Genomic DNA, 27825 nt, shown 5'->3' with positions numbered 1-27825 from the left:
GAGTATAGGCTTCTGCAAAAGAAGTGCAGAATGTTTTTGTAATACAGAGAACACAAAAGGATAGTATGTGAGTAGCCTTATTTTTCTGCATAACATGTTTACCAGTCTCATCAGTTGCAAGACATGCATTGTAGAGCTCGAATCCAAGAGCATGAAACTTGTGACATAATGCTTTTATTTAACTGCATTTAATTAATTGCCTGGAGTTTATTTAAGAGCTTTTGTCATTCTCTGTCAAACAACCTGAAAGGAAAACACATAGAGAACTTTGTCATCCAGTTTCACAATGTTATCAAGCAGTGTAATGGTGTGGTTCTTCTCCTGTAATGAAGACTTAATGTTCACAGTGATCCTTATGTACTAAGATTTATCTGGAATGTTTATTGTGCCTCTTGTCCTGGATGACAGATAAAAAACTGCAATGGGAGTTGGCCAAATTAATGTTAAAGACAGAGAAGCACCTCTAGACTTACTCAAAACTTGTGAAATCCATAGAAAGGTGTTCCAATAGGAGACAAATGACTGCAGAGACATGGAGATTAATGTATTTATTCCCTGATAGCACAAACTATCCCTTTGCATAATTGCAGTATATGTGCAGTCTAGCTGGGCCTTTTGTATCCCTTTGGTGCATTGTGAGCTGGATTAATGCAGCTGTTGGACCAATTTTTTTATCATTATTTTAATTTCTGTATCAGCTTTGTACCTAAGTAGCAGTGGGGCAGAATTTCTTCTGCAGTGTGTTTCTAGAAGTAATAGTAACAAAATTAATTAAATGGCAAATCTGATATAGTACTAGACATAATATTCCTGTATATTTTAAAGTAATTATATAATTCTCTTTTCAAATTTGTCTCCTGGCATAAGTTTTGGCCCAGAACAAGTAGCACACACACATGTTGTTTAGCTGCAGCCTGAGAATTCACACAATTCAGACACAATTTTCAACATGTGGTCACCCTGTCCCAGGGATAAGGTGTAAGCAGTCAAAGCCATATGGGCCGTGTTGCCTCAGGATCAGAAAACAATCCACAGCTTATTTTATTTACTGAATAAAGCTAATTTTAAAAATACAGTATAATATATAGAGAAGTATAAATCATGATTTACCAATTTTACAACCAATATAGAAATAAGACATAATGGACATGAAGTGCTTTGGGAAACTGAGACAACCCGATCTGAGGAGACAAATTTGAAAAGAGAAAGTCACACTCACGGTGTAATGTTATGGGCAGTTGTCTGCTTGCAGTCATGCTAATTTAAGCTTAACTTTATAACCTTAAGCTAACATGTACAGAACTCAGAAAGTTTATTTTTAGGATTACAATGTCACGTAACGGTACCTAAATCCTCCTGCTTTCATCATTCTGTATAAAATAGCAGTTTAAGCTCATTGCTCTTTAGTTTGGAACATTGTGTGTTGCCTGCTGGTGTAATTTATAATTCTCTGTTCTTTGTTAATTTTGAATTCCAACTGATTGCTAAAGTTTTAACTAAAAGTCTGTGAAGTATGTGACAGAAGAGCTCTCAACTACAGGGCAATACTGACAGCCTGGCCTAAAGTAGCAGTTTTCCTATGTATTAGTTTTATGTTTACAATTCTGATAATAGGTTGGAAAGAAACCCAGAAATGCACAGAATGGTGGACAGATCCAAGTGCTAAGTTAATTAATTGAGCATTGAAATGTTGACCAGATGGGTTGGTGGTTTTATTCCTTTTTAGTATTAAATTTGATCTTTGATTGAACTTCTGCTTACATAATAGTAACTAATATGCCCCATGGTTTTATTCCCAGTTTGTATTTTTTGAGTTCCAATTCACACTTTCTTATGCAGTTATTTTAGATTAGCTTCATGTTATTCTCTCATATCTTAGTATACTCTTGGTTGTCAGTAATGCCTTCAAAACTGATGTCGCATTTAAATCAAATAGATGTTTCTCAAATTTGCCTTTGTTATTTGCTTGGTTCAGGGCAATGCTAATTTTATGTTAATTGACATATTATCCTATTCACCTTGTAATGTCCTCATTTGGGATATGCTTTGATTCTCTCATTGGGTGTGGTTGGGTTTTTTTTGTGAATTGAAAGGTATGTGGTGGTGTTCCATTACAAGTCCTAAAGGGAACAGATATTCAAATATGTGGAAATCACCATCTGTTAGAGATGAGCATGAATATTTGCATTTCATGTTGCATTAAATGTGTCAAAATATTAGGATAATAGCTGAATATACTTTTGAGTACGTTTTGTAAATAGTCACTAAATAGTTTTAGGCAAGTGCTTTAACTGAAGTCAGGGGATAACTGTACAGTTGTTTAGGCAGCTGTAGGAAAGCCTCATTTAGGGAGGAGCATTGTTGGAAGGACCAAGTTTGATGTCTAACTTTACCCTTGTTAATGAAAACAGGTAACAGTAACAGACAACGGTACTCCTGCAAAATCAACAATTGCACGGGTGATTGTGAAGGTCTTAGATGAGAATGACAACAAGCCTCAATTCTTGCAAAAATTCTACAAAATTCGGCTTCCGGAGCGTGGTAAGCCTGAGCGAGAGAGAACTGCCAGGAGAGAGCCAATCTATCGAGTTATTGCTGCAGATAAAGATGAAGGCCCCAATGCAGAGATCTCCTACAGCATTGAAGATGGTGATGAACATGGCAAATTCTTTATTGAACCAAAAACTGGAGTGGTTTCATCAAAGAAGTTTTCTGCAGCAAGGGACTACGATATCCTTTCAGTGAGTGAAAATCCTGTATATCATGAATATGTAACGTGTTCTTTTATCTGTTCATTTCTTATTCTGTAGCTGGCAGGTGAGTGACTGCAGGATCTGAAGGACGAAAGCTTCTACAAATCCAGAAGTATTGTTTTGTGTGTTTGTTTGGTTTTTATTGAGGGATGATTTGAGATGTTTGTATTGTGTATTAAGAACTGCCATTCTTTCCCAGACCTTGGCAGATAATTTATGTGATGAGGGAACATAAGCAGTCAGTTTGACTCACCTTCAGGAAGAAAGCAAAATAAAAGTGAATTTATGGTAACAGTTTGTGCTGCTATCAGGTGCTGCATACTTTTTCTCCATTTGCTGCCCAGATAATGAAGGGCAAGTGGCACTTTGAGAGACACTTAACCTTTTTGGAAATATCTCACACGAGCAAACATGCTTGGAGCTTATTACTGCTTTCTATTTATGTGACATAATGATTTATGTGATCCTGTAGCCTAAAAGATGTGTCTGTTTCGCAGATTAAAGCTGTAGATAATGGTCGCCCACAAAAATCTTCGACTACGCGGCTTCACATAGAATGGATTCCAAAGCCCGTCCCACCCACAGAGCCTATTTATTTTGAGGAATCATTTTTTTCTTTTACGGTGATGGAAAGTGACCCAGTTGCTCACATGATTGGTGTAATAGCTGTTGAACCTCTTGGAACACCACTTTGGTTTGACATAACGGGTAAGGATGCCTTAAGGGCCTTTATTATTAGAAACAAATGCATGGAGTCTGAGATACTGGAGGGCTCATTGCAGCTTGATTTTAATCACTCTTCAAATAAATAATGCAAGGCTTTGACATTCTTTAAATGCAAATGCAGATTTTATAAGTCAAAATTATTTAATTTTTATCAATGCCACTCTGTATCAAAGATTAAAATTAAGTTGCAAAATATCTGCTGTGTTACAGTTTTAAAATTGATTTCTGAATATTGAGTCACTTCAATGAAAACTGATGAAGTCAATCTCATAGACTGTATGATAGGAAAGGAAGTAAGAGGCTAGTTTTCTGCAAAGCAGGGTAGTACGCTCAAAAAGAAATTTTACTGTTCACATGTATTTCTTCTCCTCTGGGCTGCTTCTCAGTTTGCTGTCCTTTGATTCAGTACTAAAAGGAAAGCTTGCAATGTTCCTAACCCCAGCAATCTTCTTCTTGTACATATTCTTTCTACTAAATCATATCTTAACCTCTACTATTGAAAGGGGATTTCTAACCAGTAATATGACTACATGTTGATGTCATGGTAACAAAATTAATAGTACTTTTTTCAAGTTCAGACTTAGTCCCTAGACTTATGAGCACCAGTAATACACAGAGTGTTCACTGCATAGCTGATAGTAAAACCAAGTTCTGTTGTGTGCTAAGTGTGTATGAATCAAGGAGAATGGCATAGCTTTGTTTCAGGAGAGGTGCCTTGTAATGAACTGCTTCTAGTCTTAAGTGAACTCTTTCTCTCAGTCTGCCAGATTTTTGATAGATTTGTGATTTTTCTACTACATTCACAAGAGTAGGATCTTTTTCATCTTGGTTACTACTGAAAACTTTAGCCATTATTATGATGTTAAGCTGCTGGGAAGAGCATATTTTAAATTAATTTATTTATTATTTTAATTTATTTCTCAATAATTTAAGTATTTTAAACATCTGTTTTGCTGGTATGTATTTCCTGAGGTGTACTGAGAACAGCAACAGTTAAAAATAAAGTTTATAAAACTAACACAAGTATCAGGAATATACAAATGCCAAATTTCAAAAAATTTTCAAGCACATGCAAACAGATACAATTCTTCCCTAAAATCATGCTTCATACATGAACAATCTGTGATGATAGTGATAATCATTGCCAATGCATTAAATACTTACAGAATTACAATATAATTTTTTTAAATGGTTCTTTTAAATGTATTCTTGAAAAAAAAAGTTCCTGTCCAAATAGATTATAATTGATAAAAAGGGTTGGTGTTTAGACAAACCTAGATCTGTACAACTCTCTAGAGGGACTAAAAAGTTGAGGATGCTTTCTCGCATTCTCATAGGAGCAAAGTTCTGCATTCGATATATTTTGGAACTGAGGCTGCTCTTTCATTGTTCTCCCAAACACACTCAGGGATGTGGGAGTACAAAAGCAGAAAGTATAAAAATAAGTGAGCAGGAAAAATGAGAAGGTATTGTGTACTCCAATTCAAATTAGGGAATCCATAGCAAACAAATATCTGTGGACTGAAATGAGTCCATTAAAGGGAAGGTTAAGAAAGTGACATTGTCAGAGAAAGGTGAGCAGTTCATGGAGATGATAGAATAGGCCTCAGAGGTTTCTTGGAATCTGAACACAGTACAGCAGTGATTTTTTTCTGGAGCCTTTTATTAGCAAAATTTGTTAATTAAATTGAGGATGTACTTTCCTATTGTTCTTAGTGTGCCTTAGTTGTTATGCACTGTGAACAGTGTGTACATCTGAATAGAATTCTAATTGATAGTATTATTTTGATCTGCTCCTTCTAAGTATGCAGCACAGTTGGACATTTACATATTTTTATTGTATGCCTAATGCAGAAAACGAATGATCTTTTCCTGCTCTTTTTAGAAAGACATATACAGAAAATTCCATGGGGAAAGAGCATAACTTGTCCAAGCATTGTTAAATAAACCATTTTATTTTGATGGTTTTCTTAGTAAAAGTGTTTTGGAAAATTTGATATATGATCATATTGTGAAGTTATGGCTACTCTTACAGGTGGTCACTTTACCACCCTCTTTTACTGTTTCTAATAGCATGAATGAATTTGATTGACAGCTTTCCTTTGTGTTCTGTGCTTGCTTTCCATGCTTTCTTTCTTTTTGGCTGAGCCAGGAGACAAGCTTGCTAGTGAAGTATTTTACATCTTACAGATGGCTTGTGACCTGAACTGTACAGCAGAAGGTATCTGCTGAGATCACATAATTTATTACCAGATTATGAGATCTGAAATGAAAGCGTACATTTATAAACTATTTATTTTATTAACCCTTCGGAAATCAAAGTGCTCACGGTTGCATTTGTGACAGGTTCGTTTTTGTTTTGTTTTGTCATCATTACATTTATACAGCATCAATTCTGAGCATCCAGTTTTGGCTTTGGCCAAAATTGTTGCTGTTACACTTCCAGTGTACTAGATGCAGAAGTTTGGGTTGAGTTCTGCTTCAGCGGATTACCAGATATCACTGCTATTACAAATATAGGCAAGGCCCTGGTGATTTTCTTGGTAAGGAAGTGAAAAATGTTGGTTAGAGAGCTTGTCCTTGTGTCAGGAAAACTGACTGAACCAATTCATGCTCATTCACTTTACTCTTCCCTTAAAATGTAGAGAACTTCATTGAGACATCTGAGAAAATGGTTTTGCCTGCCAGCTATAAAAGGAAAAACTAGATTCACCTTCTAAAACTGACATACTACTCAAAGGCCATTAAAAAAATTCATCTGTTAAGAAAAAAGCTGCTGCCTTTCATGATGTCCAGTTTCTATCCATTTGAGTGATTCAGAAACTGCTGCTGGGCCAGTAAGAGGAGTTGGCTTTCAATTGAACTACAAAAATTATGTGATATTGGTCATTACCAAATATCTCAAATCCAGTGAAGCAGAATCCAGCCCATCTTTCCTAAACTGATATGTTTGTCATGCAGTGGAACCTTCTAAAGGTGAAATCCTTTTTACATGTGAATGGGGGCTCATTTCAGTATTTACTGTTTTTTTTCTTGGACTAAGTTCAAATTTGCAACCTTTGGAACTTCACCCTCTCACTTCTAAGCTTGGCTTTTCATAAAACGCATTTAGTGATTTGCAAAGCTTAGCATGTATAATCTTGTTAAAGGAAAAAAAAGCACTCAGATGATATCTGAATGCTATCTGCTAGCCTTGTAAAATATAATTAGAAAAACACATGCCCATAATTAGGAAAAATTGGTTTGCCATATCTAGCACTGGCTTGACCAAAATAAGAATTGATTCTTCCATTTTAGGCAGTTTATTGAGAGGTCTAAAGCAATTGTAGTTAAATGGCAGTATTCATCATCACTAATAGTATTTGGACTTAATGGACATTGCATTCTCAGGGCAGTCTGCTCCATTGGCAAGATGATGATCAATTAAATGTTTAAACAACTGAGTGTAGCTATTGATCTACACAGTTATTTAACTATATTTCAAAGAGTAATTTGAAAGTTTCACAAGGGAAATTAAGATAATTTGCTTCAGAAAAGGAACTTGACCATATTTAAACATTGGACATTTAAACATTTAGCACTATTCTATCTCAGTAAGACTGAGATAGTAAATTCCTTAGATGCTCAACATTAAGATGATAATCCTTTGGAGGTACTGCAGCTTTTTCAGCCTTATCTATAATCACATATGAATATAATAATATGTATTCTGCTCTAAATGACAAAAATTTGACTGTATGTCAAATGGGATTTTAATGTGTTTTCATAAAAAGTATGTTTTTCACTTATTAGCTGATAATCTACCCAAAAGAAACGATTGCATTTGATGCAGTAATTCTCAATGTCCTTCTCTATGGAATCATTAAATTCCATGGTTTTGTTGGTTTTTTTTTTTAATAAGTAGAGAATCTTGCTAATAAGAATGTCCCTGCTGACTTTCCATGAGCTGGGCAAGTCAGCTTTGTCCAAAACTACTCAGTTTTAAATATCTATTAGCAGCATATCATGTTACCAGGAAAAAAACCTTAAGTATTTAAACTAAATGTATGTATAAATATATGTATGTAATTTCCACCTTCATTAAGCATTGGAAGACAGAACATGATCATACATAAAAACGATGATACAATAATGCATTTTATTAACTTCTCCCTCTCACAATTTCCTGAACAAGGTGGTAACTATGACAGTCGATTTGATGTGGACAAGGGCACAGGAACTATCATTGTTGCAAGACCTCTTGATGCAGAACAGAAATCAAATTACAACTTGACAGTAGAAGCAACAGATGGAACCAGATCTATCAGCACTCAGGTAATAAACTTTCTGATGAAGCACTTATAAAAAGAGTATGTAGCTGGAGGGTGGGGAAGCTGTTGGGTTTTTTCTCACCATTTTTTTAATCCTACGCAATGAACATGGTTTGTTTAAATTAGGGACTTTGTCTAAAATAGAAATGAATTCTGATATTCACAGACCCATGTTGTTTGGTGGCTTAGGTGTAAAGGTAGTGTGTTACTATACTGTAGTCTGAACCAACAGTTTTTAAGTTCTAACATGTTCCTGCAGCTAAATAAATGAAAACATGCATGCATGACTCTCTTACAAGAAAAGGATTAATACTACTCATCTGAATTACTTCTCTTTACAAGCTTCTCCAAAATCACTGCATGAAGTGATTACTGTACTTGAAATTTAAAGACAACCATTTTAAAATTTTGTGGTTCCCCTCCCCCTGGAAGATCTGTGGATGACCAGTTGTACAATATCCAAGAAACTAAGCTGCTTTTTCTGCAGAGTGTATGTATAGAAACAAGATTTAGATATAATATATGTATATATATCTTCTTATATCTTTATAACATCTCTTTGTATTCTCCCAAATACTTTATTTTAGTTTTGGTGAAAGTAGAGATTGTTTAGCAATCTCCAAAAATACAACCTCCGACAAACCAATGTTTTAAAATTACCTTTTTACTAAAGCTCTCTCTGATGGTGGCAATTCTTTGCAGTTGGACTAATAAGTTCACTTAAAGCTGCAGAAGCCTTTTGTGACAGTATTGTCTAATTCATAGTAAAGTAGTTTATGATGTATATCCCACCTGTTTTTCCCATCTAGTGTCTTTCCCCAGCCTGGAACCTAAATATATTTGAAAGTACAGCTTAGCTGAGGTTGGTGTGAATAGAGCCATGATTATAGAGGAGCTTCTCTTTTCTTCCAGATAGAAAGGAAAGGCTTTATTTACCGAGTAAAGACTGTTGGGCTTGGGCAGTGATGTGTCTGTATTACCTACCCCTATCATTGACCTTCCCTTCAGGCACTCAAAGAGCAATAAGTGGGTTGCTGCTGTACATGGAGATCTGTGCTACAAATACAATTTCTTCTTGTTCCGCTTCTGTGCAGCACATATGTTTTTCTGTTATCTTTTCTAATGTCTTCTATGTTGTCTTCTGCTTTTAGCCAGAAGATGTTTTTGTCAATGTTAAGGATTTTAAACAGAATCTTTATTGAGCTGACTGCATGTCTGGAGGCTTGATAGGTCAAATAGAGTAAATTTGATAGTAGAAGGTGACCAAGTTTAGCAATTTCCTTTAAGAAATGCCTTTTCTTAAGAGGTGACAATTGTGAGTGATTTTTCTAGACCATGAATCTTCAAAGACAGCAACATGTTTCCCAGTAGGAGCTTTCTGCAATCATAGCTGTGGTGCCATTGCCTCTGGTGCTGATAACCACCATGAACAGTTTGGAGAATCCTGCTGTAAATTTGTTAAATTCACCTACTTGTAGTAAAAATATTGAGCAGGTTCACTTCTAGTGATTACAGAATGCTGGAGAGAAGGCAGGAATTTCTTAGGACCAAAAAAATAGAGGAAACACAAATTCAGCTACTGTTCAAAAAAACAGCAAGAGCTTTTCCATACACACTTTCCCCCCCACCTACCAAAAATGCATTCAAAGATGCCATCATAGAGGGTGTTAGGGTAGCCTGGGGTCTAGGCAAGGCTTAATATAGGGTCTTGGTGAATGCAGATAAGCCTATCCAGTGCTGCTGCTGGCATAACTGAATTTATGCACATGTCCTGAGCTGTCACAGTGCAACCATAATCTGCGTTGTCTTTTAGAACAACCAAGAATGGGAAGGTCAGAAAATTACTTTAACCCTCACCCCTTCTTTTCCTCTGAGTTATGTGATTCATTTAGTTCTTCTTGGGGAATGCACAGTGTACTTTTTGTTCCTTAAATGAATTTGTTATTTTAACATTTTGTAAAGCTAAGTTATCATTATAAACATTTGCCCCACAGCACTCTTCTCCAGAAGAACTGGAGTAGTAGTCTCACATTTGTAATTTCTGTGATTGCTTTTTCTGTGATTGTTTTTCATATCTTTCTCTTCCTCTCTCAGGCTTGGCAGGATCAGAGACTGTGGTTTCTGTTACAAACAAGCACAAAGGCTTCCTTTGCCTTGTCTTTCTTTTGCTCTACTCATGGGATAGCACAAGTTATACTGTTGCTGTTGGAGTCTCACTGTGGTGTATTAGATTGAGGAGTGTGGATTAGTTCAAACTCTGCAACTGTTGGTGCATGGTCCTGATTTTAATTGATTCTCTTATCTCCCCCATAACTCCTGGCCCACCCAAATGCACTAATCTGTTAAAATAACCTTCAGGACTATTCCTCAAAAGATGCATTTCAGATCAGGCTTAAATTAGGGGGTTAAAAATGTTGATACAAAATCAAATTTGAAGGTGTGATTTATGACTGCCAGTGTGTAAACTCCATTACTCACTGCAAAAATACTGATGATTGAAGTTTAAATGCTGATGTGGCATTAGATTCTTCTAAGAGCTGATGAACAGTTAAAGTGGAGGGACAGGCAAAAGAAATTCTGAATTCTGAGTGCATATATGAGGAACAACAATATGACATACAGAGCTTTTGGTTTACAAAGTAATTGCTATAAACACTGGATATAACCAATTTAACAGATCTTGATTAACAGCAGAGTAAGTAATTTTACATTTAATTTGAAAAAGGAAATGGCATTTGCAAGAAACTGGAGAGGGGCACAAGAAATGAAAACCTTACTGTGTAAAAGCAGTGTATTGAAGCTGACTTTAAACTAGAAGGCATTTGCTGGCCTCGGGCCATTAACATCTGTAGAGCATTTGACTCTTTCAGGACTTCAGTTAAATAGCTTTTTTGAAAAATAAAGCCATAGTAGGCGTGGAGTCTATTAGAATTTTGCATGCATCTAAATGCCAAATGCATGAGGCAAAACAAGGACAAACAAATTCCAGGCCTACAGTAGTGGTGTTTGACGTGATGTTAGAAAATACTAGTGTCAGCCTTGGAAGGATTATGATTAAAAATAAAATAAAAATACAGAAACTAAATAACTGAATCTCACAAGTCAGCGTACCTATGTACTGAAGCAGAAAATGTTATTCACAAGCTCTAAGTAGTGATAAATGAACTATTGAATTGATTTTTGGGGGAAAACCAGAAGAAATGGTCCTGTTTTCTAGCTTTAGCCACTTGCAGTCATTGCTATGTATATCAATTTTTTTCATTGAAAGTGATATTTCAGATGGTTTACAGCTAATTGCAGCATTTTACCTATTGCTTTGCTATTGCAGAATATTTAATGTTACTTTTTTGCAAAATCTATATGGACATGATACTTTGGGAAATATCATATAGATAAATGAAGTATAGAAGTATAGAATAATCTTCATTTACTACATCTTTGCTTGTAATTTTGCTTGCAATTGCATTGCTCTACAGAGACAGAGCTGGAATGAAGTTATATCATCTCTGGATAATACGTTTTATTTATGAAAATTATATAAACATGTCAATGTAACTGTAGTGTAATTGTGGGACAGGAGTAGATTTTAAACTCCACACAGAATCAGTAAATGAAAAATGATATTAAAGTAACCTAAAATCTAAACATTATGTTTAAATAGTGCACATTGAGTATGTTTTGTCAATGGCACATATCTCCTCTTAGTAGCAATCAGTTCATCCCTATGCAAATTTAGGTTTCACCTGTCAGATTATTAATAGATTTTAAGTCCTTCCTCAAAGTAATCCTGCTTTGTTCTCTTATAACCAGTGTACATTGCTCTCAGTGGGATCTGTGGGCAGAAGGCAGCTGTGCAACACAGCCCTTGCATATTTTTGCAAAATAAATGAAGTTTCTTTAGTTCCAGAGCATTTTGTTTCAAAGATCACGTTGTGGTCTGCTGATGTTAAGCTTTTCTATATTGTGCCTCTTTAATGTGCAACTCTTTCTTAAGAGATAATATTAGCATATTTCATTTGAATTGAATCTTGTCATTTCATTGAGAAATGTTCAAAAGCTAGTTTTATTTTATACTGCATGTTATGTTAGAATAATACAAGTTCTTCATGTGTTCAGACACACTAAACCATATTTTTCTGTATGGGTCTTTAAAACTGCACTCACAATTATTTCTGCAAGTGCTTTCCATTTAACTTCAAGGTCTTAACAGTTTACATGAAAATTTGGTCCTCTTACAATTAAAAGGTAATTGCACATCTAGCACCTGTCACTTAGCCTCAGTAAGAATTCCTGAATTGAAAATAGGGTTTCCTTACTAAATTTATTTAATATTTATTTAATAGTTCACATTGGAAAGGACCCTGGAGTTCTAGTTAAAACTCCTGGTCAAAGCAGACCAAACTGCAAAGTTGACCAAGTTTTTCAGTGACTTGTCAAGCTCTAACTGCCTGGGTTGACTTAGCACAACACCTCTCCCTTGGACTTGCTTTTATACTGATGTTGAACCACTCTCCTTGAAAAAATAGTTCTCTTATGTCTAGTTGTATTTTCTCTTATTGGAGCTTGTGGGTATCACCTCCTGTCCTTTCACTGAGCACCTCTGAGAAGAGTCTGGCTCTCTTTCCTGCACCCCTTCTGTGGAGAGATAGCTTTTCAATCCCCACTGATTTTAATGACCTCTCATTGGATTTGTTTCATTTAGTCAGGGTGTCTCTCCTGTACTGCAGGAGTGGAGCTAGTGAATCTATCTTCCCACCAGAGAGTGTCAAACAGAAGGGGGTAATTCCTTCCCCCTGCCCTTATTAAAGCAGCCCAGTGTGCCAAGTTAGACAAGTTACCAAAAGGGAACCCATCAGGTCACATCATGCTTGTCCACCAGAATTTGTGCATAAAGTAATAATGCCACTGAGAGAAAAAGGAATCCTAGAGTATGTAGATAAAACTCTTGAGTTTAAAAGAAACTTTGGATTTTGCATACATTTAAAATGACTGCATTAATATATGAAGTTGTGTATTTTTAGTGTTTGTCAGTGTGGAGAAAAACTGCATCCAGGCAACTAGTGTGCCAAGTAATGGAATACCTGAGCTAAACATTTGTAGTGACTGAGTCACTATGTTTATTTCTTAGCAATATTTTTTTTAATAATTCATATTTAATAATGTTGTACATTTTGAGGAGCTAACTCCTTATCTTTTTACCCCAACAGTACTTTTTGGAGGATTTCTCCTTATGTGTCATTTTAATTGCTTCACTAGCTAATACCAGATTTGATGCCAAATCCTGATCAACAACTCACTTTTCAGTTAAGCTGGTTCATTGGATAGTCCTGTAGGTACTGATGCTGGTTTTAGAGTCACTACATTCCTGGCATTTAACTTAGTTGTTTGCATGGGGATTTTTGTGGTGCTCCATTCTAGTAATGCTATTTTTCTTTATTTGTTTTGTGTACTACCAACAGCACAGGTGGCCATGTCTTCTGCTCCAAAGATTTGCTTAACAGAATTGCTCTGTAGTTGCACACCTTCTCACTTCCAATTTTAACCTAGGTTTCTGTGTTTCCTCATTTGGGAGTGGAAATAGACATGAACTTAAATGGAGATTTTAATTTAAATTCATTGCATTTGACACCTCATCTTTTCACTTTGTTTTTTTGGGTTTTTTTTATGAGTCTGACCTTAATAGTTTCTTGGTGATGCAAAAGTAATAAAATAATTGGTGATGAGTTCATTTTGAAAGCACATTATCCATTAATGAAGTGTTGTAATTGTATATGGCCTTTAAAACTTCCATTTATGCAGAAGGTTTTTTATATTTTGACTTGTATTGAGTGTTGGGGCTTTATATTTTTTTAAAGTGTTTGTTCATCTTCATTTGGTATAATTTTTAATTTTCCTGAGCACAGTTGTTCAGTGAGCAGCTGTTTTTACTCAAATACTTTGTAAGTGTATTAGACCTTTCTGTCTTCTTCTGTGAGGCATTATAATGTATTTCATTTATACAAAAATTTGCTTTATTGCATCCTGTTTAATCATGACAATGTAAAAAGATCACATTTTTTATGTAATACTTACTCTTCATTTTCCAAGTTAATTTGTTAGTTAATGTATTTAAAAACTTGTCCTAATATGTATCCTGGGTCACGTACCATTAATATTTCTCCCCACTGAAAGTCAATATTTAGTCTAACTCTTTGTTTCTTTTCTTTAATCTGTTTCTAATCCATGACAAAACGAAACTCCTTAGTCTCCATAGCAACATCTTGCAAGGGATTTTATCAGTGTGCCAAACGATTCAGTTTTAGAGTAAGATGCTAGTTTTGCAAGGTTGACATTTCTTCTTCCTGTAGCAAGAGCCCTAGCATTTCCTAATTATTTGCCACTATCAGGATTCATCTAATTTAGTTTCTACTGCATGCAGTTTGGTACCTTGTCTAAATTACATCTGTGGGCTCCCCCAGTTACCAATGGAAAGCAGTGAGTGTCTTCAAAGAGCAATTTAACCCACTTACAGAATTGTTAAGTCCCTATTTTAAAAACCTGTTTATATATAGCCCTTAACAAATGTATACAAAGCTCCTAACCTTTGGATGGATAGAAGCATGGCTATACATGCAGAACCTGAATTTAGCCGTGTGTTGCTGGAGCTTTGCCGTCGACTTGCCAACTCCTTTGCATTCCTGTTACTTGTCTGATGTTATTGCTGTTGAAGGAACAGGATGGTGGCTGTCTGCCTTACCCTTTTCATACAAAACTTTGGTGCTGTGTAAAGCAAGTGGGGCTGCAGGGATCTTGTGTGGTTCCAGTGAGCAATATTATACAAAGACGCAATTTGAAGCGTCAGATTTAATTTAACTGTGACTTCAGAGAAATTGTGTCGGTGACCAGTGAGGTAGGCTGAAATTGTGCCACGTTTTTAGAGAATAGTAAACAAAACCACCTGCAATTCTTCGAAATAAGGGACTTTTCTGGCAATTCCACCACTTTTCTATTCTTGCCTAAGCTTGCAGATGTGAGGGGCTGAAAGAGGACTGGTTATATGTGAGGGCAAGGAGGAGTATTATGCATGCACTGCCTTGAGAAAACATTGCTTAAAATTGTAAATTTGCACCCCAAAGCAGTACTTTTACCCACTCTAGGATCCATATTGTATATTTTAAATTTTTAATTCCAAAATTAACAAGGAATTTTTTTTTTTTGTCTTCCTTTGGACAAATATGATTCCCTTTAAGGTGTCTTATCTAAGATGTTTCTGGTTGTATAGATTTCTGGTCTGACTTTGGGGAAGGTGAGGCAGATTTGGCTTTAGTGACATTATTCTTCCCTACATGTCTTGGATCTCTCCTCCTCTCAGCAAAATAAAATTGTCTTGAGGTGGTATTACTTCAGTATCATGGTCTAATTTTTAACAAAATATCTTCCTTTTATTTCTTTTTACCAAATATCATCAATGTTTTCCCTTTCCCATGGTATCATTTCAGGTGTACATCAAAGTTATAGACACAAATAATCACAGGCCTCAGTTTTCTGCTTCAAAATATGAAGTTGTTATTCCTGAGGATACCTTACCAGAGACAGAAATTCTGCAAGTCAGTGCCACAGACAGAGATGAGAAGAATAAACTGATTTACACTATGCAGGGCAGCACTGATCCCGTTAGTCTTAAGAAATTTCGTCTGGACCCTGCAACTGGCTCCCTTTATACCTCAGAAAAACTGGATCATGAGACCATGAACCAGCATATTCTTACAATAATGGTGAGTACGCATGAGATTTCTTCTGTTGTGAGTTACACACAGATACTTTTTAATGTCCTTTTAGTTTGTCCCCATAATTCAAACGTCTATTTGTACGTTTAGTTTTGGTGCAGTCTTTGACTCTGTGGCTGATTGCACCATGAATTATTGCTAATACCTGGTGAACTACTGAAGCTCCAGTGCTCATTCCTGGTGATGTGCTGACTGTTGCAGGTTCGAGATCAAGATGTTCCTGTGAAGCGCAACTACGCCAGAGTGGTCGTCAATGTCAGCGACACGAACGATCACGCCCCGTGGTTCACCAGCCCTGCCTATGAAGGGCGAGTGTATGAGTCAGCAGCTGTTGGATCAGCAGTACTCCAGGTTACAGCATTAGATAAGGACAAAGGAAAAAATGCAGAAATTGTGTACTCTATTGAATCAGGTATAGTCACTTTCTTACATTTCCAGTCTGTTGAACTTGCTGATAGTTTTTCAACTGTAGACATGTGAAAACATATCTGTGAAAAAAGGGGGACAGTGCAGGTTTATGTGCCATATTCTGAGAGATGTATTGAAGACACAGCCTCAGAGTATTTAAAAGAAAATTTAAAATATTCAGCTATATCCTTTAGCTGTTTATGTTACCCTCTAGATACATTTGGCATATTTTAGTAGTAGGGGGAAGAAAAAGCCATCTCGGAATGCTCAAAAGGAGTAATTTCTTTAGAAATTACAGAATCTGTAATTTCTCTAAGAAATCATTCCATTCATGTCTAAAATTGCATTCTATTTTGATATTGTAGGTCTTATTTTCTGTGGCATAGGCAAAGCAAGGATTTGATGAATAGAGTAAAAGCTTGAGACAAGTGTTTTTGTGTTTAATATAATGCAGAAGTAAGGAGCTCAAAAATAACTTAAATATGCATGTACCAAACTCCTAATTAATCCCAGCTTTTAAGGTAAATTTTTTAATAGATGCAGCAAAGAAGGGGTTGCTTTCTATACTTCCCTGTGGCTGATTTTAGTAGCAGGACTGCTATTCTAGCTTATTAAAATATTTGTGAAATTCCTTAAGAGTTGGTCAGTTTGGCATTAAGACTCTTTCCAGATTGCAGGCCAGAAGAGAACTGCTCCTTATTTTTAACCTCAGTACATCTTTCTGAACTTGCCTACAATAATGTGGTTCAAATTGTGGCAATTTTTAATATTAGAAATCAGAATGACATGGATTGAGTTCACTTACCAGACAGAATTAGATTTTGATTCAGTCCATTAAATCTGAATTAATACAAGTTTGCCATTATCAAGGTCCTAAGTTTTGTAGGTACCATGACTAGAAAAAAAGAGTTATTTAGATTTCATTCCTTATGTGAAATACTGTTTTCAAGGTAAAAAATAATTTAAATAAAAAATCCCAGTAACAAGCATAAGAGACTATATATTAAAGAGGACAACAACAGGCAAAATGTTACTCAGTTTCTGTTGCATGCAAAGTGATATGTGCTTTTTTTATTTTACATAAATTGCTGTGTAAAGGATAGGAATTATTTACTATAAATATTTTCCTTTTTTTCCCCAAAGTGCTGTTTTCATATGAAAGCACACTTTAACACTGTATTAAAACAAAGCTTTGATTATGATACTCTGACAAGAATGAATGGTTTTGAGTGTCTCATAACTTGCTTAAACTACATGAGATTTTTCTGTCATTTCTAGAAATATGACATTTACTAAGCATTTACTAAGCAAGACACCAACATCCATGAAATTTTTCTCTTTCCTTCCCATTTTGTCACTGCTTGTTTTCTGAATGCCAAACAATGGCAAGAAAAAATGTGTGTGCCTGCAGTCTAGAATGAAGTGACATGCTGTTCTGTTCCTTTCTTCTAGCTTTTTATAGGAGTAAATAAAATAAACCTTACAGTAAGACCTGTAAGGTTTATTTTATAGGATGGTGATCTACTGGGAGGTTAAAGCATTATAATTGATATTCTAAGCAAATGGAAGGAACATTCCTTAAATGCTTATAATGGCTGCTTAGATATGTAATGGGATATTCTAAGAATGCCACTGTGTTTAGAGTCTGCTCTAAAAAACCCAAAAATACCCAACCAAAAAGCACCAACAGTGAAAAAAAACTCAAACAAAACACAAAACCTCCTTCTTCCTACTTGTGTGCAGAGCTCAGAAGTTTTTAAAGACTTTTAACCTCCTTCTTGCCTACTTGTGTGCAGAACTCAGATGTTTTTAAAGACTTTTTTTCATGCTGAGATCATGGCTTTGGTAATGTCATTTTTTAGGTTAGTAAAATGTTAAATCTTAGCATATTTAATACATAAGCAGGGTCTTGCATGCAGTGTAGTTCATCTGTATATTTCAAAATTTGAAGCAAACAAGTGTTTATGTTAAATGGCAGCTGGTTCTTCTCAGCAGGCATTATTTTTCTTCTAATACAGTCACAGGGAATAACTTGTCTGTGTATCAATAGGAAATTAAGAGAGAGGTAACTATTTGTCCAATTTAAAAAGTTTGGTTTTGAATCAGTCATTTAAACAATACTTGTATAAACAATTACGATTCACAAGTGTTTGTTACAACCCTTCTTTTTTTCACAACCCTTCTTTTTTTCTTGTCCAAACGTTCCAGTAGTTTTAGATTATAAAATGTAACTTTTATTCCACTAATATTAACTTCTGAATATATGTTCCTTTCAGCTACAGCTGATGTTTAAGTTTGCTAAAAGAAATTTTTTGCATTAATTTTCAAGTCCTGGATGGCTTTGCTAACTATATTTTATGCAGTATTCCCACAAGTAAAGTTAGAATTACTGCCAGCTCTTGATTACAGAAAACTTTCCAGACAGGCTAACAAGTGTTTATCAAGCAAAACTAAGAAATTCTCATAGTCTCTGTTCTGTCTGTTCATAGTCTCTGTTCCATCTATGTCTTTTTAAGTATAGAGCTAAATAAGCAGTCATCCCTTAAATTCTGCATTCCTCTTTTTAATTGCTTTTTCTTTCTTCACAGGGAATATTGGAAATTCCTTCCTTATTGATCCCATTTTGGGTATGATTAAAATTGCAAAGGAATTAGATCGTAGTAACCAGGAAGAATACAACCTGATGGTAAAAGCTACAGATAAAGGACATCCTCCAATGAGTGAAGTGACCTCTGTGCACATCTTTGTTACAGTTTCTGATAATGCCTCACCAAAATTCACAGCCAAAGAATATTCTACAGAAATCAGCGAAAGTGCCAACATTGGCAGTTTTGTTGGAATGGTTACAGCATACAGTCAGTCTTCTGTAGTTTATGAAATAAAAGATGGCAATTCAGATGATGCCTTTGCTATCAACCCCAACTCAGGTGTCATCATTACTCAGAAGATACTTGATTTTGAGACTTTGCCTTTTTATGCTCTTACTGTGCAAGGAACAAACATGGCTGGCTTGTCCAGTAATGCAACAGTTTTGGTACATCTTCGGGATGAGAACGACAATGCACCAATTTTCATGCAGGCTGAATATACAGGACTCATCAGTGAATCAGCTTCAATTAACAGTGTGGTTCTGACTGACAAGAATATCCCATTAGTAATTCGAGCTACAGATGCTGATAAAGAATCTAATGCTTTGCTTGTTTATCAAATTGTTGAACCATCTGTCCGCCAGTATTTTGCCATTGATTCTAGCACTGGTGCCATTCGGACAGTAATGAGTCTGGACTATGAGGAGACAAATATTTTCCACTTTTCAGTGCAAGTACATGATACAGGCATACCACGTCTATATGCGGAATATGCAGCTAATGTTACTATTTATGTGATTGACATCAATGATTGCCCTCCTGTGTTTTCAAGAGAGCTATATGAGACATCCCTTCTGGTTCCAACTTATAAAGGCGTGAAAGTCATCAGTGTAAATGCCACTGACGCAGATTCAGGCATTTTTTCCCAATTAATTTATTCCATTATTGAAGGCAACATTGGAGAAAAATTTTCAATAAACCCTAAGACTGGCGATATAACAGTACAAAACACAACTCAGTTAAGAAGCAGATATGAATTAACAGTGAGAGCATCTGATGGCAGATTTGCAAGCACTGCATCTGTAAAAATTAATGTGAAAGAAAGCAAAGCAAGCCAGCTGAAGTTCACACAGAGTTCTTACTCTGCGACAGTGCAGGAGAATTCCACAGAGGCAAAAACAATAGCTGTTGTTACTGCTATAGGGAATCAAATAAATAAGCCTTTGTTTTACCATATTCTAAATCCAGACAGCAGATTTAAAATAAGCCAAACTTCAGGAGTCCTTTCCACAACAGGAATACCATTTGATCGTGAACAGCAAGAATCTTTTGATGTGGTCGTGGAAGTGACAGAGGAAAATAAACCATCAGTTGTTGCACACATTGTAGTTAAAGTCACAGTAGAAGATGTAAATGATAACGTTCCATTTTTTGTCAATCTTCCGTATTATGCTGCTGTTAAAGTAGACTCTGAAGCAGGCCATGTTATTCAACGTGTGACAGCAGTAGATAAAGATACAGGCAAAAACGGAGAGGTGCGTTACTATCTCAAAGAACATCATGAACATTTCCAAATTGATCCTACTGGTGAAATCTCCCTGAAGAAGAAGTTTGAACCAGACACAGTAAATAAGGAGTATCTGGTCACAGTAGTGGCAAAAGATGGAGGAGACCCTGCATTTTCAGCTGAACTTACAGTCCCAATTACAGTTATGAGTAAAGCTATGCCAGTCTTTGAAAAGCCTTTCTACAGTGCAGAGATACCAGAAAACATTCAGCTCCACAGTCCTGTGGTACACGTACAAGCAAACAGCCCTGAAGGACTCAAGGTGTTTTACAGCATCACAGGTGGAGATCCTTTCAATCAGTTCACTATCAACTTCAACACTGGAGTTATAAATGTTGTTGCCCCTCTTGACTTTGAGTCTCATCCAGCCTATAAACTGAGTGTTCGAGCAACTGACTCCCTAAATGGGGCACATGCTGATGTGTTTGTAGACATAATAGTGGAAGACATCAATGATAATCCTCCTGTGTTTACAGAGCAGTCTTACATTGCAACACTTTCTGAAGCATCTGTTGTTGGAACATCTGTTGCACAAGTGAGCGCTACAGATGCTGATTCTGGAACCAACAGGGGAATTTCCTATCACTTGGTTGAGGATAATAGTGAAAGTCATGACTACTTTCACATAGATAGCAGCACTGGACTCATTCTTACAGCAAAAACTTTGGACTACGAACAAATTAAGCAACACAAGCTACTAATAAGGGCCATAGATGGTGGCATGCTGCCCTTGAGTAGTGATACTATTGTAACTGTGGATGTAACTGATCTCAATGATAACCCCCCACTTTTTAGCCAATTGCTTTATGAAGCCAAAATTAGTGAACTGGCTTCTCGAGGACATTTTGTGACGTGTGTGCAAGCCTCAGATGCTGATAGTACAGATGTTGGCAAGCTGGAGTACTCCATTCTGACAGGCAATGATCAGAAGAATTTTGTGATTGATAGTAAAACTGGCATTATCACCATCTCAAACCTACGCAGACAGACACTGAAGTCACATTATAATCTTAATGTGTCGGTTTCTGATGGTGTCTTCAGAAGCTCAGCCCAAGTCCATATAAGTGTAATCAGTGCCAACATGCACAGTCCTGTTTTCAGCCAGAATGAGTATGAGGTTGAACTCGCTGAAAATGCTCCACTGCATACTTTGGTTACTGAAGTTAAAGCAACAGATGAAGACTCTGGTACACATGGCCACATCACTTACCACATTGTAAATGACTTTGCCAAAGACAGATTTTATACAAATGAGAGAGGGCAGATATTTACCTCTGAAAAGCTTGACCGTGAAACACAAGCAGAAAAAGTAATTGCCATTAGTTTAATGGCCAAAGATTCAGGAGGGAAAGTTGCTTTCTGTACTGTTAATGTAATACTTACAGATGACAATGATAATGCTCCTCAATTCCGAGCAACAGAGTATGAAGTAAACATTGGGACTGATGTTCCACGGGGTACTTCGGTCATTAAAGTCTGGGCATCTGATGCTGATGAAGGTACAAATGCAGACATCACATATTCTATTGAAGCAGAGTCTGAAAACGTAGAAGAGAATTTAGAAATTGATTCATTGTCTGGTATAATTACTACAAAAGAAAGCTTAATTGGTTTGGAAAATGAGTTTCTTACTTTCCTTGTTAGAGCAATTGATGGTGGATCCCCCCAAAAAGAGTCAGTTGTTCCTGTCTATGCTAGAATACTCCCACCAGAAGTGCCTGTGCCAAAATTTTCAGAACCATTTTATTCTTATACTGTCTCTGAGGACATTCCAATTGGAACTGTGATAGATGTTATCAAAGCAGAGCATAATCAGACTTTAGTATATAGTCTGATTAAAGGGAACACTCCTGAAAGCAACAGAGATGACTTTTTTGTGATTGACCGACAGACTGGAGAGTTGAAACTTGAGAAGAATCTTGATCATGAAACAACTAAGTGGTACCAGTTCTCAGTTCAAGCACAGTATGCAAATGAAGATTATAATGTTGTTTCCTCAGTGGAGGTTAGCATTCAAGTAAAAGATACAAATGATAACAAACCCATTTTGGAGTCCAACCCATATGAAGCATTCATTGTAGAAAACACACCAGCTGGAACAAGAGTCATACAGGTTAAAGGAACTGACTTAGATTCAGGGCTCAATGGGCAAGTTACTTACAGCTTGGATCCTTCTCAAGAGCTAGACATTATAGAATCTTTTACCATAAACATGGAAACTGGCTGGATTACCACTCTGAAAGAACTTGATCATGAGAAACGAGACAAATACAAGATCACAGTGGTTGCATCTGACCGGGGTGAAAAAATCCAACTGTCTTCTATGGCTGTGGTTGAAGTTAGTGTCACAGACGTGAATGACAATCCTCCACGGTTTACTGCAGAGATATATAAGGGAACAGTCAGTGAGGATGACCCTCCTGGTGGGGTAATTGCCATCCTGAGTACAACAGATGCTGATACAGAAGAAACCAATAGACAAGTATTTTATTACATCACAGGTAAGTCTTTTTGGGTAATGTCAGAATAACTGTTTGAGTGGTGCTGGAATGATGGGAGATACAGCTTAATCTTTGAAAAGATTGGAAAGTGTTTGAAACCATAGAGTTGCAAAGAAAGAATGTATGTGTCTTAATATGAATATTAAAAACTTCAGTGGCAAAATGAATTTTAGTTGGCTTTGTTTCATGTGTGCCTTACTTAAGATGCCTTTCCCTGTATATTATTTACATACCAAATTTTATTTAAAAAACTATACTTAGATTAGTGATGCAGTTAAAGAAAAAATGCAAGAAAATTCACAAAATAATAGGCTATTAATTTCCACTGGAATATTTTATTGTTTCTATTTAGTGTATGTCATGATATGATGTTTTCTATAATGCTACATGAATTTCTAAATTAATTTTTATGGATTTTGTTGGCCACAGTTGAATTGGTTGTGTGAGCATCTACTGACAATTTCTACCTGGGAAATGAAGCTATTTCCTCATAAACCCACAGAAAATGCCTGCTTGCTTCTTTTTTTCTTTCTTTCTCTTCTCTTTCTCTTCTCTTTCTCTCTCTTTCTCTCTCTTTCTCTCTCTTTCTCTCTCTTTCTCTCTCTTTCTCTCTCTTTCTCTCTCTTTCTCTCTCTTTCTCTCTCTTTCTCTCTCTTTCTCTCTCTTTCTCTCTCTCTCTCTCTTTCTCTCTCTTTCTCTCTCTTTCTCTCTCTTTCTCTCTCTTTCTCTCTCTTTCTCTCTCTTTCTCTCTCTTTCTCTCTCTTTCTCTCTCTTTCTCTCTCTTTCTCTCTCTTTCTCTCTCTTTCTCTCTCTTTCTCTCTTTCTCTCTTTCTCTCTTTCTCTCTTTCTCTCTTTCTCTCTTTCTCTCTTTCTCTCTTTCTCTCTCTCTTTCTCTCTCTCTTTCTCTCTCTCTTTCTCTCTCTCTTTCTCTCTCTCTTTCTCTCTTTCTTTCTCTCTTTCTTTCTCTCTTTCTTTCTCTCTTTCTTTCTCTCTTTCTTTCTCTCTTTCTTTCTCTCTTTCTTTCTCTCTTTCTTTCTCTCTTTCTTTCTCTCTTTCTCTCTCTCTTTCTCTCTTTCTTTCTCTCTTTCTTTCTTTCTTTCACCTTAATTTTGATAGAGTAATAGTATTTCTTTTTATATTTCAGGAGGTGATCCTTTGGGGACAGTTTGCTATTGAAAATTTACAGAATGAATGGAAGGTCTATGTCAAAAAGCCTCTGGACAGGGAAGAAAAGGATAATTATCTTCTAAATATTACAGCTACTGATGGAACCTTTGCAGCTAAAGCTGTGGTGGAGGTTAAAGTCCTTGATGCTAATGATAATAGCCCTGTTTGTGAAAAGGTAGGCAGAGTCTTGTATCTTCCATTACCAGCTGCTTTCATACATAAAATTTACATTTTCTCTGAAATTGCTTCTCAGGAGACTGACAAAGAGCTGTTCCTTTTAAACCAATAACACTACTAAGATAGATTGCTGTTAAATAAAAGATACTTCACATACAGATTTTTTAAAAATCCAAAGACAATTAATTGACACTCAGTGGGTATTTGAGAGATATAAGAAGAATTGTAGTACATTTCTCCTATGTTAATTTTTTTCCAAAAAGAATTATTTTAAGCTGTAGCCATCATCGTTTATATGCTCTATTTTATGAAAGAAGCAAAGTTTTAAAGAAAGCTGAATCCCATTTCTTAGTTGAAATATGTGAGTATTTCCTGTATAAAGGAGTTGAAAATAGTGGAACATTACGCTGCAATTGCAGTCAACAGCACCAAAAATCTGTAAGCCATAAATGTTTTCTTGTTACAAAACTGTCTACCGTACCAGATTTTTATAGTCTGCAAAAATGGACATGAAAAATAAGGAATGGAAAAAACTCAGGAAGATAGCCCCTGCAAAATGTGTTACTGCCTCTCTTGTATTTTTCATAGTTGAACACAGATTTCATATTACTGGGTTGAAATCTTCCCTTGTACTAGGAAGGACAAGTATACAGTGATATAGGATTCTTTTTCTTAGCTGATGTTTATGTTGGTTACTTCTGTGTAAATGGTCGCAGTTATACACAGACTGGCAAGTCAGTATTTTTAGCTTTTTTTCCTTTTATTTTCCCCTTTGTTGATATTGTTGTTACAAGGCTTAGTGCTTCTAATGTAATGCACATTCCTGACATGGTTGGGCTGTAAGAGTGCTTAGTGCCAATAAATTCTGAATCCTTTTTCATATTTTTAATTTAATCTAGAAGCTCTTGTGTCATTAAAAGGGCAGCTATCAATTTCTTGTAGATTGGGACAGACCTAGAAAAGATGATCCACCAAAAGAGAGAAAAATGAAATTAGCAAAAATTTGTAACTCCTATTTTGGGAACACATTTCATTATTAGTTTATTTATTTCATTATTAGTTACAAGTATCCCAAGTTCTGAGCAATACACTAATGTTCAAAAATCCCTATAGCTGCAGTATTAAATACCTTTCTGAATAATCGAATAAATGTGAAATAATTAATTAGAAAATCATAAGTTCTTTTAATTTTAAGTTATTTCATCCTCTGGTTCACATGATATGTTACCAGACATTCAAGCAGAATATTATTGCCTCTGTAATTCCTTCTTTCCCTCCCCTTTCCAAGTTTTGCGTACTTCATATGTTTAGTTTTTCAATGTAACTTTGAAATCTTGCAGACTTTATATGCTGATTCAGTTCCTGAAGATGCCCTTCCTGGTAAGCTGATAATGCAGGTGTCTGCTACAGATGCAGATATTCGTTCCAATGCAGAAATTACTTACACACTGCATGGCACAGGAGCAGAAAAATTCAGACTTGCTCCAGACACAGGTAATAATACTTTATACATTATACAAGACTCCAGTCACCTCATTTTATAAAATGCTTTGCTATTGCATTAAGACATAAATGTCAGTTGTTAAAACTTTCCACTAAGAGTTGGTTTACTGTACATTGGTTTATGTGAGTTTCTACTACACAAATACTAATAATATATTGAATAAACTCAGGCAAAAGGCAAGTATTTTAATTTATGAGGAACTAAATCGTAAACAGGGTAATTGCCCTGAAGCCAGAAACTTCCATGCTGAAGTGACTGGAATAAAAGTAGGCCATAAATTTTGCTCTTTTTATACTCGCTGTAGTAGCAGCAATAATGGTTTGTAACTGTGAAATATCTCCATTCAGATTCTCTTTGCTGTCTTTTGTTTTGGAAAATTAAATGGGATGAGGTTAGATGGAGCAACAAATTTCCTTTCTATAGCAAACACCAGAAGTGTCCCCAGCTTAATTGGAATGAGATTAACTCAAAAGTATAAATGAGATCAACTTTTAACTTGCTTCACTTTGGTCTTCATGGCATTTGTGTGTTTTGTATTACATTATTGCCAAAATCCTATACTGTGCAGGCTGCAGTAGACAAGCAGTAGGAAGGTAAACAGTGTAGAAAAAATAGAATAAGATGAATACAAAAATGTAATGCAAGTAGAAGAGATTAGAAAACTTCAGTGAGTGACAAAATAAATGAGAACCCTTACTTCATGGGTTTGGGGGGTATTTTTGGCTTTGAATGTCACCTGACTGATGTGCTACTGTGTTACATAAATTGAGAATTGGTAGGGCTAGAATACTCAAAAAAAGTGTTTCTTAATACTTTTTTTACCTGTTTATAAGGTTACAATGACTACACATAGTAGTGGCCTCTCATGTTTTTTGTCACTTTAGAAAGTATGTGTTAGAGGTCTGCAGGTTTGTCTGTAGTAGCAGTTAAGACCTCATTGTGAATAGCTGCATTTATTCATGAAATGTTAGAGGAGGAATTACCAATACCTATGGAAGGAATACAACTAAATAGCTTAAAAAAAACAGACATGGATTTAACCTTGCATTTTTTTAACACCACAGTTCTAAAATTCACTTTGCACAAACACATGGATTTTTGCATTCATACACATTCTCTCTCTGCACTATCAGAGAGTTTAACTTTAGCTAATTTCTGTTTCAAGAGCATTAGGAAAAAATAAAATGTTTTAGTTCTTAATCTTTTCAAACTGAAAAGGCAGGTCACTTACATGTTTTGCCCAAAGTGGAGTTCATTAATACAGTACATCTGTTGATTTAGCCAGTGATGAAATTACTGTAAACAAGAAAATTGTTGTTTAGCTATTCTGATTTTAAGGGAAAACATGTGTAGGGGTACTTAAGCCTTGCAATTTGCATCAACTTAATGTGTTATGCTGTTTGTAGGTGAACTGAAAACATTAATGGCACTTGATCGTGAGCAGCAAGCAGCCTATCATCTTCTAGTGAAAGCCACAGATGGAGGAGGAAGATTCTGCCAAGCTAACATTATCCTAACTCTGGAAGATGTGAATGATAATGCCCCAGAATTTACAACTGACAGTTACTCCATTACAGTATTTGAGAACACAGAGCCTGGAACCCTTTTAACAAGAGTGCAGGCAACAGATGCAGATGCGGGTATGCATTCTTTGACTGATACTTTTGTCATGTTCTCAGACTTACATTATTATTTCTTTAGTTTTATCCTGAGAGGTGTCAAGTGTTTCAGTAGAGCTGACAGATGTTCAATACCATTCAGGATTAGACTCCTGAAAGATATATTTTGGTCTACTAAATCATTTAACATCTGACTTCCATGTGTGAGTAGCTTGGAAGACATCCCTATGGTGTCTTTGCAAAAAAGAGGAGAGGGGGGAGAGACAAAATGTAGGTCATTTTAACTGTCATAAGGTATTAATGCTATGATCAATTAGGTTCATCCTTTTACTCCTGATGAAGTAATAGGACTATCAAGCCATGTCTGTTCATGTAAATGGGCATTCATGGGTTTTTGTGCTTCTCAGGCCAGCCATCGATGACCATACCATCAAGAGAACACTGGTCAACTGTAGCTTTATGTATATGCTGTCTCTTTTACTTCATTTTTACTGTCTCTTTGCCTTCATTGTTCAGTTACAAATATTAAGTGAGCATGAACAAAAAGTGACGTCAGAAAGAGTTTGCTCATAGGCTTTGTTGTAAGGAACAAAACAGCATTTAAGGGTGTGATTTCCACATCTTATCAGTTTCTTAATCAAATAGTATTAATGAATAGTTGTCTCAGTTTTTTTAAAACAGCTGACCTGCTTTGTGCTATGATAAAGCTCATTTGAAAGGTAGCAGACAGTTGTTTTTG

At 35.9% G+C, this 27825-nt stretch overlaps 1 protein-coding gene across 1 annotated transcript in view; it reads left to right on the top strand.

Moving 5' to 3' along the window:
* Positions 1–27825, top strand: part of FAT1 (FAT atypical cadherin 1) — a 101457-nt gene that overhangs the window by 50875 nt on the left and 22757 nt on the right. Inside the window, 10 exon segments of the mRNA XM_077177467.1 lie at positions 2412–2741; positions 3251–3461; positions 7654–7793; positions 15268–15543; positions 15757–15967; positions 18552–22619; positions 23764–23777; positions 23779–23961; positions 25304–25457; positions 26874–27107. Coding sequence (XP_077033582.1) covers positions 2412–2741; positions 3251–3461; positions 7654–7793; positions 15268–15543; positions 15757–15967; positions 18552–22619; positions 23764–23777; positions 23779–23961; positions 25304–25457; positions 26874–27107 — 5821 coding nt within the window.

Source organism: Agelaius phoeniceus, chromosome 4 (genome assembly GCF_051311805.1).
Source record: "Agelaius phoeniceus isolate bAgePho1 chromosome 4, bAgePho1.hap1, whole genome shotgun sequence".
NCBI lineage: Eukaryota > Metazoa > Chordata > Aves > Passeriformes > Icteridae > Agelaius > Agelaius phoeniceus.
This window is presented reverse-complemented; position numbering and strand designations above follow the sequence as displayed.